The sequence below is a fragment of the Triticum dicoccoides genome, chromosome 1B, assembly GCF_002162155.2.
Source record: "Triticum dicoccoides isolate Atlit2015 ecotype Zavitan chromosome 1B, WEW_v2.0, whole genome shotgun sequence".
Lineage (NCBI taxonomy): Eukaryota > Viridiplantae > Streptophyta > Magnoliopsida > Poales > Poaceae > Triticum > Triticum dicoccoides.
In genome coordinates this window covers 688,383,627-688,399,173 of record NC_041381.1, presented here as the reverse complement: position 1 = coordinate 688,399,173, position 15,547 = coordinate 688,383,627, and the positions used below count along the sequence as shown (strand labels likewise).

At 45.5% G+C, this 15,547-nt stretch overlaps 1 protein-coding gene, 1 long non-coding RNA gene and 1 pseudogene across 2 annotated transcripts; 2 read left to right on the top strand and 1 right to left on the bottom strand.

Annotated features, from left to right (window-relative positions):
• Positions 1-526: 526 nt before the first annotated feature.
• On the bottom strand, positions 527-2,581 carry LOC119350948 (annotated as a pseudogene).
• LOC119349706 lies at positions 2,483-5,799 on the top strand. Its single transcript, XM_037617793.1, has 7 exons — positions 2,483-2,725; positions 2,810-2,846; positions 2,938-3,307; positions 3,406-3,717; positions 4,474-4,804; positions 4,949-5,432; positions 5,522-5,799. The coding sequence occupies exons 1-7, from the start codon at positions 2,627-2,629 to the stop codon at positions 5,563-5,565; spliced, it is 1,677 nt and encodes a 558-aa protein (XP_037473690.1). The 5' UTR covers positions 2,483-2,626; the 3' UTR covers positions 5,566-5,799.
• A 1,520-nt stretch (positions 5,800-7,319) lies between these two features.
• Positions 7,320-14,421, top strand: LOC119349707. The gene is made up of 6 exons (XR_005169500.1): positions 7,320-7,739; positions 8,212-8,321; positions 9,074-9,305; positions 9,415-9,544; positions 10,048-12,107; positions 13,451-14,421. It is a non-coding gene; the product is annotated as an uncharacterized LOC119349707 (long non-coding RNA).
• The last annotated feature ends 1,126 nt before the right edge of the window (positions 14,422-15,547 follow it).

The window sequence follows — 15,547 nt, the reverse complement described above, 5'->3', positions numbered from 1 at the left end:
GGCGGGGCCCAAATCCGTCCCTGAAACGAAATGCTCAGCCATTCCTCGAGGCTCGAGCCGTTCGTCGGCGCGTGATTCTCTCAACCGATCCGATCGATCGCGCTCCAGCCGTTCGGCTCACGAAACAGCCGCGTGATTTGATTCTCTCAACAGTCAGCCGAGAAGCAAGCTGCCGCCGTGCCGTTTATTGTGTTAAAATGAGCCTGGTAAACAGTTTTTTCCTCAAAAAACCGTGTACACATATTGTGTGCACTAAAATTTCGACACGACAATGGGAAAAGATCGGGTCACGGGTGAACGGACGAGCTGCTTCGATTGTCGGCTCCAGTCGAGCTTGCATCGTGGATGGCTTTGTTTTTTCCAGCTGGAATGACTACAGTGAAGAGCATCGATTGGGTTACGCCAAACTTTATTATATTGCTTTGCCGGCGTGCCCCACCTCGCGTGCTCTCGGTGTCGCACCCACTTGTCCCACCCACTAGGCGGGCGCCGTCCCTTGGGCCACTCCAAAGGCCAGCCAGCGTTACCAATATTTTTAGCGAGACTGAGGCCAACTCCACCGCACGACCCTAAATCTATACCATTTTGTTCGGATTTTGTCAGTATGTGATAGAAATAGGGAGAACAAACGCCGGACAGAGGCCGGACAAACTCGCTGCATCCAATGCTGCTACCCCATTTTCACCCTATTTCACCAGCTGTACGTCCTCGTCATTTCTTCGAACACGTAGCAGACATAGCGAACTTGACGCCGCCGCGGCCACCCCAAACCGCCGCCGGCAACGCCGATGATGACACTGAGACCCAGGACGACGCCGATGCTTGCGATGCCGGCATCGAGGCGATCCCATGGCTCGCCCTTGCCTGACCAGTGCATCAGGCTGACAGGCCCTTGTGGAGCGGGCGGCAGCTACCAAGAATGTTGTCGCCGCCCAAGCCGTGCTGGTTCCACCGATGGTCGACAGCCTCCACCTCGCCAACAAAGAGGAGCAAGGACCCCAGCTCGTTGATTCGCTTCTCCGTCTGCAACTCCATCCACAGCTCGACACGGTGGCGGTAGTTCCCCGAGCGCCAGCGCCGAAGGTCAATGACCATGAAGCCGGTGTTGAAGTAGCAGGGCGCGCGGCGGCGGCCCGCGAAGACGCGCGCGTCGAGGTCCGGGTCGGACCAGAAGGCGTCGGTGAAGTGGCGGGAGAAGTTGGCGTGGCAGTACTCGGGCGCGGCGACGACGACGACGGCGGGCAGGCGCGTCTCCCACAGGCGGCGCACGTCGTCGACGGCGAGCACGCCCGAGTCGAGGTAAATGGCCCACGACACGCACTTGGGGAGCAGGTCGGCGAGGTAGTTCCTGGCGTAGTTGAGCGGCGCCTCGAGCGCGGCGCGCACCGAGGCGGAGATGAGCCCCGTGACGGTGTCGGCCCAAAACGGGTAGATCTCGAACCGCGGCGACGGGAAGGAGGCGGCGAGCGCGCTTCGGAGCTCGCCCACCTCGGGCACGGCGCCGCCGTCGGCGGCGAGGAAGTGGAAGAAGATCGACTCCGGGAAGGAGGCGTGCTTGAGCAACAAGATCGACTCCGGGGCCATGGAGCCCCGGAGGTAGTGCGCGTCGAGCGTCATCGCGATGTGGACGAGCCCTCGGCCAGGTACAGAAAAGGAGAGAGTGATAGGTGGGGGCGAGGGCGGACACAGACGGACCACGAGGACGCGAAGACGTCCGCTTTCTGTCCGCTTTGGCGCCAAACCGAGAGCAACTTTGGTCTGAAAATAGAGCAAAAGCGGACATAGACCGGACGAAACGTCCGTATACTCCCATGCGTTCGGTTTGTCGGTTTACGTTAAACGGACACAAACGGACAATTTGGGGTCGATTTGTGCGCTGGTGTTGGCCTGACACGAGCTGGCCACAGTGGTTAATAATTACTATTTCATCTAGTGTAAAAAATCAGTACGTAGCAGCGAGCAAGGAGAGGCAGATCTACCCCGCGCCGTGCCAGGACGAATGAATGCGTCTGGCCCCACACGTCAGCCGGCTACAGCCGGGTTCACATGTGAGCGTAGTCCGCCGCCCACGCGGTTTCACACGTAAGCAATGACGCAGTAGAGGAGAGAGTGAGGCTCACTCAAGCTCAGCAGCTCTTTTCTCTTCTCAGCTCTCAGCCACACAAAAGGCATGATGTACCATGTATTTAGCAAAATTATCACTAGTAGTAGTTGTATTTGGGAAAGTATTTTGTGTTATTATATACTCCCTCCGTTCCAAAATAAATGACTCAACTTTCTACTAACTTTAGTACAAAGTTAGATCATCTATTTTGGAACGGAGGGAGTATATACGAGTACTATTTATGGTCAACGATGAAAATCCCGTGATTGATTTAGTATTACGTTTACGAAAAAATCGTCTATAATTAGTTGTAAACCGTCCATCCAGCGCGAGATCGACTCGTGTCCATGTGCCCCCGCCTATAAGTAGTCGCGTGTAGCCAGAGGAGAAAAGGGTACCAGCTAGCTCATATCCAAAGGACTCGGCACCTACCCAACCTCTCATGAAGCTCGAGCTCAACCTCATGGCCATGGCCATGGCCACAAGCTTGGCTCCTGCAAATCCCCTCTCAACATCTTGGCCATGGCCTCTTGGCCTCCTCCGGCCAATCCCCTCTCGGCCTCATGGCCTTCCTCTGAAGCTCATAAGAGGCCGATTTGGATCATAGGCTCGATGGAAAAGGTAAGGATTTCTCTTAATTTTCTTCACATATATGCAATTCACCCAACTATACTCACAAATTTGTCCATGTATGGACACGGACAGGTTTGGTTCATCAAGAGCGGAGTGAACATCAATCAAGGTTTGGTTCTCTTACTTGGGCAAATTCATTCAATTTGTTTTTTTGATACATACTACTAAAGTATGAAACCCATTCGTCATCTTATTTGCAGATAAAGTTGGAAGCGATGAAACAAAACGCAGCACGAGCCTCGTCATTCCGGCCAACGCACCGCGTGGTCGAGCCGGAATCAAATCGACCACGAACCAGAGCGACTGCGCAGCCCACCGCGCGGTCCAACCCCGAACGCAATCGACCCCGAGCCAGAGCGACCCACGCCACGGCGCGGTCGGACCCCGAACCAGAGCGACCAGCAACCCACGGCGCGGTCCAACCCCGAACCCCATATATAACCCCCCGCCTCCCGCAACCCTAGCCACGCCTCCTGCTCCCTCCGATCCAAACCCTAGCGCCGCCGCCGCCGCCGCCCCCCTCCCCTTCCTCCGCCGCCGCCGCATCATGACGGCGTACATGGCGAAAAGGTCAGTCCCTATCTCGCCCGATCCCCCGATCCGTTCATGTAGTTTTCCCATTTGGTCGGTTCCTTCTCAGATCTGACCCGCACTTCCATTTCTCACAGCGGAGAATCGGGCGACTCGCCGGCTCCCAAGGAGGCGCTGCTTCCAGCAGGGCACCCGGCCGGCCACCACGGCCTCCAGGCCTACACCGGCAACTACGTCGAGGTCCCTGCAGGCACGTGCGTCGAGTTCCCCTACCACTACAGCAAGTACCCCGGCCTCGGCCCCAAGATTGGCGCCGGTGTGTTCCTCCGCACCCCGCCCGTCCCCGTCAACCTCGACCTCTTGGCCATCTCAGGGCGATTCTCCAACCTCCAGTCCATGGCGCTGTCCGGCGACACCACCCTCGAAGCCTTCAGGCCACTCGTGACAAGGTAATGACCATTCTCTAAGTTTGTTTGCATCTGGGTCAGTGCTATTGGGGTTTGATCTCCTAGGTTAGGGTCAACGTGATCTGGATCTGGATCAGTGCTATTGGGGTTTGATCTTCTAGGTTAGGCTCAACATGATCTGTATGTGGATCAGTGCTGTTGTTGTTTCATCTTCTAGGTTAGGGTCAACACGATCTGGATCTGGATCAGGGCTAAGTTAGGGTCAACATGATCTTCTTACCTAAGAAAAGTCAAATCAACATGATCTTCTAGATTTAGCTTGTCCTGAAGTAGGCCAGCGTGCTTTGAAATTGTAATGTCCACCTGTCTTTCATCAGGATGGGTCTAACTCTCCAACAAATAAGTCCTGGTCTCATGGATTTTGTTTTGAGTGTTCATGTATGATTTGTCTTTTTCTGTGATTGTGAATATAATCTGTAGCGATGTTAAAATCATCATGCTTTTGAAGCTCTTTACCTTGCTTTGTGTTCACACATTATTTGTCTTCTTTTCCTGTTTACATATCACTGTCCAGGATAATCATTATGATAAGAAATTATCACTGTCCATGATAAGAAATCATTATGTTGTTTGTAGCTCTGAGCTTTACCTTGCTTAATGTTCACATGTGATTTGTCTTTTCTTTTCTGTGGCTTGTGAACATAAATCATTATGTTGTTTGTACCTCTTTACCTTGCTTACTGTTCACATGTGATTTGTCTTATGTTCTGCACTGATTTAGTTATTTGTCATACTCAGGATTTTTCAACCCTCTGTTGTGGTGCAATCCCCACGGGATTATCGCACTATTGCCTTAATTCGCAACTACATGAGGAAGGCTAGGGTACTGCGGGCAGAGAATCTGGAAGCTCTAATTGACAAGCGAATTGACAAACATGAGAAGAAAAAGCTTGAAGCTGAGCGTCTCCTTCTTGAGGAAGAAAGGAGGAAGTTTGAGGAGGAAAAGAGGAACTTTGAGTTAGAGAAAAAGCTGTTTCCTCAGAAAAAAGTAGCTGTGGATGATGAAAAGAAGGAGACAAAGCAGTCTTTATTTGAGAGCACAATTGATACAGCTGACAAGCATGTCACAGTAAGTGAACTTTTCTTTGTTACATTACTTCAGATGTTAGATGTTCTCACTAGGGACAGCAAAGCAAGTCTTTTACTCTGTTTGCTCCATTGCTTTATAAGATTGCTGTACTGTTGTAGTTCTTACTATTTTTCTTCTTTTCAGCTTTTTGAGAAGATCATCAGTATCCCCCAAAAAGGAGAGACATTCGGGAAGACCATAACTGAAAATGCAGAAGTTATTCTTAAGAAACTCAAGGTACTTAAGGAGAAGAGGATACCAAGGAGCATTACTTCCTCAGGAGTGGCCGGGATTTACTTCTTCAAGGAAGAAATGAAGGAGTGGACTGGGATCAGGGTTGGGGAATCAAATGGGGAATCAAATGCTGTCCTGAACGAAGGAAATGGAAAGGTTACTGCAAATGGGTTCCACAAGGCAGGGAATGGAGGCAAGGGTGCTTCCTCAACCGGCGTCGACCCTGCTTCCTCAACCGGCGTCGACCCTGCTTCCTCAACCGCCGTCGCCCCTGCTTCCTCAACCGCCGTCGCCCTTGCTTCCTCAACCGCCGTCGCCCCTGCTTCCTCAACCGCCGTCGCCCCTGCTTCCCCAACCGCCGTCGCCCCTGCTTCCCCAACCGGCGTCGCCCCTGGTGTGACTGGAGCTCAGGTTGGAGGTGAACCCAAGGTTGAGTGATTTAGCCGATGGAAGTTTCTTAAACATCACTTTTTGTTGCCCCTGGTGTGACTGGAGCTCAGGTTGGAGGTGAACCCAAGGTTGAGTGATTTAGCCGATGGAAGTTTCTTAAACATCACTTTTTGTCGCCCCTGTTGTGACTGGAGCTCAGGTTGGAGGTGAACCCAAAGGTTGAGTGATTCAGTCGATGGAAGTTTCTTAAACAGCAACCTTTGGCATTTGACCCTAAGCTATGATTTTTTGTCATTCGGCTTGTGATGTATTTCTTATTACCTCGTTGATATAGTTTTTGATCTGCGTTGATGGTTGACGCTTCAGATTTACTTGTTCAAACTATGTTTCGTCCTGATGGCACCCAAAGCTGTGCCACTACTAGATCACAGTCCAGCTAGCCACCTAACTCAGTTGCAGGTCACAGGACACACAGACTGCCGTTTGCCTGGTAATCTTCGTTTGTGTTTTCCATTGGATTTAACACCCCTTCCATTTGACCACGTACGCACAGCATGAACAGGGGACAGAACAAAGCAGGAAGAGCATGTACAAAGTAACAGTTTTGAAAAGTAGATTAGTAGCTGGATGATGATTTTTTGGTATCAAATTAGTGTAATTTCACACATAGCATAGTGCTCACTGTCACCACATAAAAGCCGCAATTAAAATAGTTCTTGGCTACGCACAGGAATGCAAGCCAATTCTGGTTTTCTTGAAGTTGTTAAATTTTCTCGTTCCCTGAAATGTTAGTCTACGTTTTTTTTTTGCAGATTTGTCTAGAACGTTGGCACAAGATTCTTATTGGATCTAGAAAACACTAGAGAAGTGAAATTAGAACTTAGCTCACAAATGATAAAACACCTAATCTGTTTTCCACATGTAAGTAATAGCCAACCATGCACAGCAAGATTTGTCTAGATACAGATGTCAGATACATCTATATCTAGACAAATCCAAGACAAGAATTTTGGGACGGAGGGAGTATTCAGCATCAAAAGGATTCCTTGTGCAATTTGGGTCCACAATAAGAAAAAAAACTATGCAAATACATAAAAAAGGTACATACTATAAAACACAACAATCAAAACAGACCGCATACCCTAAAATCCTCTTGTTAGAGTCTGAAACAAAATGGAGCTTCCACGTTCGTTTGGATTCTGGACCGTTCGATCGATCTCCCTGACGCGTAGTGGCCGTCGGATCTGGTGGACTGGTACTGGCCGTCCGATCAAGCCGGCGTTCGATCTCGTCTGCCGCTGCTGCAATGGAATTTCTGGTGCCACCGCCTGTAAATCACGTGCCCCACCGAGGGCATTGCCGTCTTTTCACCCGCTGACGTATAAAATGCAGCAGCCCGCGTGTAACCCTAGCCGCCGCTCCTCCCGCACTCGCGCCTCTCCTCTCCTCCACGCCATGGCTCCCCGCCCTCTTCCTCGCGCCGCCATCTCTGCCTCCTCCCCTCCGGCCGCCACCTCTGCCCCCTCCCCCTCTCGCCGCTCCTCCTCCTCCTGTAGGATCCCATCCCTCTCACACCTTTCCTCCTCTCCTCCTGTCATTCCCCTCCCCTAACCCTAGAACCGACGAGGAGGCCGAGCCGCCGTCTGCTGCCGGCCCAAGGTCACCGAGGGGCACGGGCCACGACTCGCGCGGCCGCTCACCGAGGGGCACGGGCCATGACTCGCCCAGCCGCTGCACCCTGGCGACGCAGGGCCAAAGGCGACGGCCGCGCTTCATCATCGCCGAGAGGAGCTGCTACTGCTGCTGCTCGCCATCATCGGGAGGCGAGGACGCTGCTGCTGCTCCGCTCATGGACAGGGAGCCTTCGTCCCTGCTCGCCAAGGTGAGCTCTCGCCCATACCCCATCCTCCTATTCTTCTTTTTCTTCTTCTCTGACCCCCGTCTCGTCTTCTCTGTTTTGTTGGTACAACGGCTAACGACGACAACGTCGACAGCCAAGGGAGGAATTGGAGGGTCCCCTCCCCCTCTCTCATCTTTGTTCCCTTCCCTCTTTCTTCTACTAGGCAGATTCAGTTTTTTTTCTGCTCTTGTCTTGTGTGGTCTAATCGTGCTCATATCCTTAATTGAGTCATTAGCAGGATATTTGTTTGCTTATCACACAACAACTCATCCAAGTGAGACCTCTCTGTTTATTTCTTCTCTTCTCTTCAGAGGAGAGGAGAGGAGCCCAAATGGATTAATGAAAGCAGAGGAATTTATTTCAAACCACAAGGTCCTTGAGTCAAAACAAAGCAAGATTTACAGCTTCCCGGTAACAAATAAAATCCCGCATCCACTGCAAAAAACTCTCTCTCTCTGTGTGTGTGTGTGTGTGTGTGTGTGTGTGTGTGTGTGTGTGTTCAGATATAAGATACGATGATAACAAAGGAATTAAAGGATCTTTAATAATTAACCCATGTATGTATGTATGCGCTGGTAGGTAGTTGATGTAGTTTCAAGCAAGCAACAGGCATGGAGAGGTCGTCATGTCACTCTTTACCTGATGATAAGATAATTCTCTGTTCTAATGTCACTTACCTGATAAATAAAGCCAATTTGGTTTGGGGCTCTCTGCCATTCATATGTTGTTCAATGATGCGGTCTGAATCATGTAGACATATTTCTCTGGTCCTCACCGTTATGCCTTTGGCTTCATTCACAGTGGTTACTTTGGTTCTATTAATTAAGCCAAAGTAGAGTAGGAAACCTCACTCACTGTTATTTCTCTTGTTCCTCTTGTGTAGCAGGATTCAGTTCGCTACAGCACCGTTGCCATCATTGTTGTGATGAGCGCCTTGGCGTTGCTGCTTCCGTGTGGTAGCGCTGTTCAACGTCCGCTACAAAACCAACCAGGGTGAGCTCCTCTCCTTGCCTCCGGTGGGTGCTCTGAGATTGTCATGGCCATCAATGTTCATTATTGTGGCACGGTTATACAGCGTTGTGAATGGACAAATTCAGTTTCGTCCGATTTTCTTCTTCAACTCTCTTGTTTGCCTGAGGATGAACTGAAATTTAAATGTATCCTTCCTGTCTAACGGTGAAGATCGATTTGGAGTGGTGTTTTTTTTGCGGGGTGGGGGGAGCTTAGTCAACTTAATGCAGCATGTGCTTTGCGCGTTGTTTCTGGTGAAGCAGCATACTGATCATACTGATTCAATGTTCTAATCCAAATATGTGGTGCATAGTGCAGTTGCCAATTCTGTCTTTTATGGAGTTTCTTGAGATTTTTTGTGACTGCCATGATGGAGTTTTTTTTACAATATTTTGTGTCCTATGGAGTTTCCTGGTCGATGGCAGCTATGATTTTGGTGGTGACAGTCTTTTAGCTATGACTTTCCCTACTAAATGAAACCAAACTTATTAAATCTACATTTTATCTCTGCTGTGCATAACATGCAGATTGATAGGTGACTGCTAAATGGTTGTGATGACATATATGAACTCAGATGCCATGCTAATGTTTATGCTCAGCCATTTATGTGATGATGAGACAGTTGGTTTAATAATCGCTTCTTTGGCATATTGGTTTTAGCCGACAGTTCTGAACCAAGAGTGTGTTGATAATAACTTATCATTGAATCTGCTAACTGCAATGTCTTAATGCAGGTTCTAACATACGTGCAACAATCAAAATAAATGGCTATGAATGAGAAAGATAAACTTGCAAAGAGAATTCAATTGTTTAGAACTCAAGAAGAAATAGAAAACTTGAGGAGTTGAAGTTCCTTCTCGTTTGCTCATTTTCGGTGGTTCAGGCACGTGCCGTTGATGTTGGTCAAGCTAGTGCCCTCCTCTTTAACTAATTTGCTTGATGGTGGTCAGATATGGGGGTGCAGTGGTGAGCCATCCCTTCTCCTCCACCATCTCCTCTGATATTTAGCTGCAATCCATACACCAATCTATAAATGAAGTATATTTAAAAAATGAACTCTTTCTTGTATTTTAAGGATTGAGACAGTTGGTCGAGTTACCAATTTGTGGCTCTCCTCCGCGCATGAGGAAGGCGATGCCATTATGCCTAGGCTGCCACGGAGCCGAACAAGAACGGTGGTCGGCCTGTCACCTAACTCCATCAAGGTAGTCTGCTAAACCTAGCTTACCAGGAACCTCCTCAATATTACCTATCCTGTTACCACTTTACTATTTGATTCCTTAATTCCAGATAACTTGTACTGATTATTTGAGGAGTAGACATTTGAACCATAGTTTAGTTATATCGGGTACATATTTTTTTTAGGAAAATAGTCATGTATCTGTTACTTTGATAACGGGGTTAATTTTACAGAAGATATAAGTTACCACTGTATTGTTAGTGCATTGATGGTCAAGCATGCTACTTTAATATCTTCCTGTAAGTGCCACAAAAATTTATGCAGGTGGTCATAGCATGTTGCCATTGGATTAAAAAATATATATTTTAGAGTGTGGTCTTTGTATGCTTATTGTATTCATTTCTAATGGCTTCTGGTGGCTTAATATGCGCATTTGAGCTTCTATAAATTTATATGATGTCTCAACAATAGAAACATGAGCAAATAATTTTAGGTTGTTCCAGTTAAAATGCCTTCTCTTGTGTGCAGGTTTCGCTGTCGACCGTGTGTGGTTTGAGCATCGTTTCTTGCTACTACAGGATCAGAGTCGTTGTAGACTGGGAGGTAAGCGTTGGGAGGAATGCATTTCATTGTTAGAAATTTAGTCTTCTAAAATGATATGCATCATTGTTTGATATCAATATTAGTCAATCCGAAAAGAAACTTGATGGCGACATGCCTCCTAGGAACAATAGAAACTATCTTTATATAGAGGGGAAGCAAACAAACATAATTATTTCTTCTGGTTTACTATTACTTACGTAGCTCATAGTAATAATCACATATTTTTAACTATTCTATGTTTTGCTTACCTAACAAGACTGTAGGAGAATTTCACTCTTGTTTAGATTGGGTTGCCGCTCTATTAGAGATGTTTAGATTCCTGATATTTTAAGCATGGAAAAATTAGCACATATGCCAGCTATTTGTATTCCTCTGAACTGATCCATTTTTCTCGAAATTGTTGTTTCTATATACATGCAATAAAAACTATCAGGCCCGTTCATGTTTTCTCATTTTGATAAATCGCAAAAAACAGCGCTCTAGGTAGTATTCGAACAAGCGATCTCCTGGTTTCGAGAACGCCGCGATAACCACCGACCCACTCCTTCGGATCTGACTGATTACCTTCTTTTGAGAGTAAATACTTACTGTTTTTTCGAACGATTTTGTTTGATTTTTTCTTTTTACTTTCTTTTTGTTCTTACATTTCTTGATAATTAATAAATGCGCGAACTTTTGTCATTTTCGCTATTTTGTTTTGGTAAAATCGATGAACTATTTTTCAGTTCGTGAACCTTTTTTGAATTTGATAAACCTTTTTTAAATTGATGAACTATTTTTTCAAAATCAATGGACTTTTTTCAAAAGTTGTGAACTTTTTTTCAAAACTCGTGAACTTTCATGAAAATGGGTGAACTTTTTGTCAAAACCGATGAACTTTTTTCAATTGTATGAACTCTTTGTGAAAATCGATGAACTTTTTCAATTTTCTTGAACTATTTTGTATATGATGAACTTTTCCAAAATTTTCATGAACTTTTTTCAAACTCACGAACTTCTTAAATTTCGCTAACTTTTCTGGAATTAGTGAACTTTTTCAAATTTATGAAAAAAATTCTCGAAATAGTGAACTTTTTTCAATTTTCGTTAGCTTTCTTGAATAAGTGAACCTTTTCTTTTTGAAACAAATTCGTGAACCTTTTTTTAATCTGTGAACATGTAATTTTGGAACAGCGCGGCTGCAATTGTCCTTAAACCCTTCGCGGTAATGTTAGCCAGTCTTATGAGCGGGTCTAGTGGTAAGCCAACTGCGTACTGCAAGGCAACGACGCATGTTCGAATCCTCGGCGCGACAAGTTTTTTAGGTATTTTTTCGCTGTTGTTGCTTGTTCGTGGGCCGGCCCACTAAGGCGGCGCAGTGAGCGCCAGTTTGGTTCAGCGGCGCTGAACGCGCTGAATAGGAGGTCCCAAGAAGTCGAGAAGACACCCTTCTCTCTGTTTCTAAATTACAGAGTACCTCGCCTCCTTGCTGTCTGCCGGGGGCGCCTGGTTCAGGGCCGCCCTCGCCTGCTGCGTCTACGTCCTGCTGGCGCAGCTCGCCGCGCTGGGGTACGAGGCGGCGGCGGCGCCCATCGAGGCCGAGGCGCTGCTGCTGCCTGCCGTGCAGGCGCTGGCCTGGGCAGCGCTGCTGGCGCTTGCGCTGCGGGCGTGTGCCGGCAGCCGGGGCAGGTCCCCGGCGCTCGTCCGAGTCTGGTGGGTGCTCTCCTCACTCCCCGCCGAGATCCTTGATTTGTGATCCCAGCTCTCCGTGCTCGCCTCGCCCCGCTCCGTCGTGTCAGGTGCTCCTCCTCTCGCTCTCTTCCATCCCCTCCTTTCCGCCGCCACCTTGGCCACAGCCAACCGATGGAAGATGGAGTAGGGATCGGGAGAGGAACAAGGAGTAAGAGGAGACCACTTGCTGGTGGCTAGAGAACCACATCCCCAGCGCCATGCTCCTGAGTCCGCTTCTACTGCCTCCAGTCGGAATACCTACCTACAACAGCAAGGTACTATGCAAGAATCGCGTTTTTATTTGAGAGAACTTGGTTTTGTTGCTGTTGTGAATGACATATGTAAGTGCCACGTTGGATCATTAGATTTTTGTTGATGTAGTACATGATCCTCCAGGTTAATTACTAGCAAGTATACATTCATTATTCTTTGCAAAAGAAACTAATGCTAAAACAGATCTTGGAAACATTCAGAGAAAAAAATGGCGATCGAAACCAAAATTAATGTATAAAGAAAATGTTATACCTGTGCCATTTAGGGGTGTTTAGGGACTAAACCAAACAAGGATTATGTCGTTTGGTGCCAGGCCGGCAACCACCGGTTTAAAGCACCCTACTAACCACCGGTCTTGCATGTTAAGCATGTAATAACTGGCTTGCCTGGCAGCGTACATCCTATATAGCCTGATAACAGATTCATTTAGCATACTATGTTTTTATTGGCATGTTCTTGGATTCTGGCTCCTTGACTTCTCCAACAACACTATGCAAGTTACTCCCTCCATCCTTTATAGAGTGTGCTTCCAACTTTGTTGGAGGGTCAAAGTATCTCAAAGTTTGACCGAGTTTGTGCAAAAAAATAATCAATGTTTGTGAAATCAAATAGGTATATAATGAAAATATATTTTATCATGAATCTAATGCTACTAATTTGATGTCATAAACATATGGTCAAACATAAAAATGTTTGACTTTCCAACAAAGTTGAAAGTACACTCTTCAAAGGACGGAGGGAGTAGTGCTTTTAGATGAGTAAGTAGTAGTCATGTTCAAGAATTTTGCCCAGACTAAAATGCTATGGCTAATTTCACTTGATTTTGCCATGGAATTTACAGGGTCCAGTGCGTAAAAGTAGATCTGATTTCTTTCAGTGTAATTAGTACTGTTTACTCTACAGGCAAAATATTTGTTTTGTTTGTCCTGCTCAATCGCTCATCCTGATAGGTGTTAATAACCAATCTACTGTTTCATTCCTAACTTAAATTGCTGGATTAGTTTTACTGTTTGAACAAATCTGATTATGCAATGCAAAGGAAAATCAAGGATTACTTTTCTTGGTTCATATGCAGTGTGTTTTTTGTTTACAGTAGTAACAATTTAAATAGAGGCCAGATGCAGTGACAGAGATTGTGGACGATATATATCAGTTGGATATATTGAGCAATATGCGTGTTATGCCGCTGTTGAATTAGGTGAAGAATAAATGGTGCTGATAGTATAATGATTTGTTGTGCCTTTGGCAAAATATCCAATAGTTTGTGTTGTTTTTAAGGAGCATGCTGCCTATATTTTTCTTTCTTCATGGCAGCTTTCATTTCATATCTGGACAATGAATGCAGGCTCTTTCATTTCATATATGGACGGCAAGGGCGTCTTCAGCAGCGTCTAAATAGGATTCGACTGCCCACTCGATGCCAAGGGAGATGCATCGCTGTCGCCGTCAAGGGACTCAACCAGCGCGGCCTCCAGGTATAGCGCGCCCAGCGCCACTGTTTTTTCATCTACGAGTTAATTTATTTCCCATTATGTTCTATTTCCCATGTGATTCAGCTTCCAATTATTTTTGCCATGGGAGAAAGGATTGACTGAATGTGACCAAATCTAAAGAAATGCTAATTGAGGTTTGTTTCCACATACAACAATGTAAGATCCTTCATCCCATTGTTACAACCACACACAAACTTGAGCCTACCAGAGCACCTGGATTTTCAGCCATCCGATTGAGTAGCCAAACGTTTGATCTTCAGATAGAATTGAACCGATCCATGTGTAAACTAAACTGTTATGGTTTGAACTTCGAGGAGCTCAATCCATACAGCTACATTGATGTTATTTACCTATGAGATTAGAGAAAAGTGGAATGCTCCTTTTCTAACTAGGTGCATACATTCACTTGATTTTTAGATTTTACATGATCCCTCTTGGTTCTAAGAACATATAGACATGTAATTTTGTTTGCTATTTTGTTGGTCAGTTTTTGTTAGCTAATAAGATGGTTTTTTGCAGAGATTCACTTAATTTGGTATAAAAACAATATAACCACCGCCATGTCGATGTACTCTGAAGCTGAATTGTTTTTTGTGGTTTCATATTTTATTTGGAAGAATGTCCGGGACCAACTATCATTTAAAACACGAAGAATATGGTATATAATCGCTGAGATGCTTTGTTCTTTTTCTGTTTACATGTACAAGCTACAATAGCTTGGACCTTTTAGGGCCCTCATTGTTGTTTGGAAACAGTTCTTGTCTTTGCTATAACAATGCACACTTTACTTTGAGAAGAAGAATGTGCTCATTGATGCTGTTTAGTCCATACTTAATTTTTCTGCATGGTGTCTGAAGGAGTAGTATGTTGAACCGTAATTAGCACCACTGGATAATTCTCATGAATATATGTTATACTCATCCTTCTGCTTATTTATATACGTGATGATTCAACACGACTCTTTTGCCTCTATATTCTTATCATACTTTCCATTTCACATTCTTAGCTGTTTATCGTTTCCAAACTTCCTGGAGACAGACAACTACTAATTACTAAGCGACACTGTATATAATGTGCTCTTTAGTATGGCACCAGAACAGCTAAATTTTCAGTTATGAACTATTTTCTTTATTATATTTTTCTACTTGCTCACTAAACAATGCATTGACGTCCAATTTCATTCTCCGTTATGTCCATTCGCCGCAGATCCCTGAATTATTTTGTGCGTTGTATATACTCTGTACAAATTTGGCAATGCCCATTTTTGTCATTTAAAAGTTCTATTTTGCTTTGTGCTGTAATAACCATTTGGGACTCATACAAAGTATTTGGCCTGGACGGTTGAATTTATAGGGACATGCTACCTTACATGCCATTATGCAACCTATACCATGCTTGTATCATGGTAGCATTAACCCCTCCCTCAACATTTGTTTAAAATGTAAATGGAATCAGCTATAATATAAGGAGTTATTTTGAAAATAGAACATCTGGATATGAAATAGCTAATTTATTTTGTACTGATTTACAACATGTGATTCACTACTTTCTTTATCAGGTGTTCATGTTATTTCTTCGCTTCTTTTTGGTGTTGTGCTGCCCCGTTGAGAGCCGACATGAAGAATAGGAAGCAGAGTCCGTAGGTCATGGCTTTGTGCAGCTAGCTAGCATGAATAATCGTGTGTCTGATGCTTAGCCAAGCAGTGTTCCATTCATCTATAAATAGATCGAGTGGTACTTTCATTACTTAGGTGAGAAGTGTTTCATTCATTTGAAACTCAAGATTTGATAGTGGCACCCTCAAAGAGATAGCGTTGCATGTGCATAAGTCACAATTTGACAAATAATTCCCTATATTTATTTGTTTCTTTCTTATTCATATTTCTGGTTCCTGAACTGAACCTCTATCATTTTCGACACATTAGGAGCAATGTTTTCAAGGCGGTAAG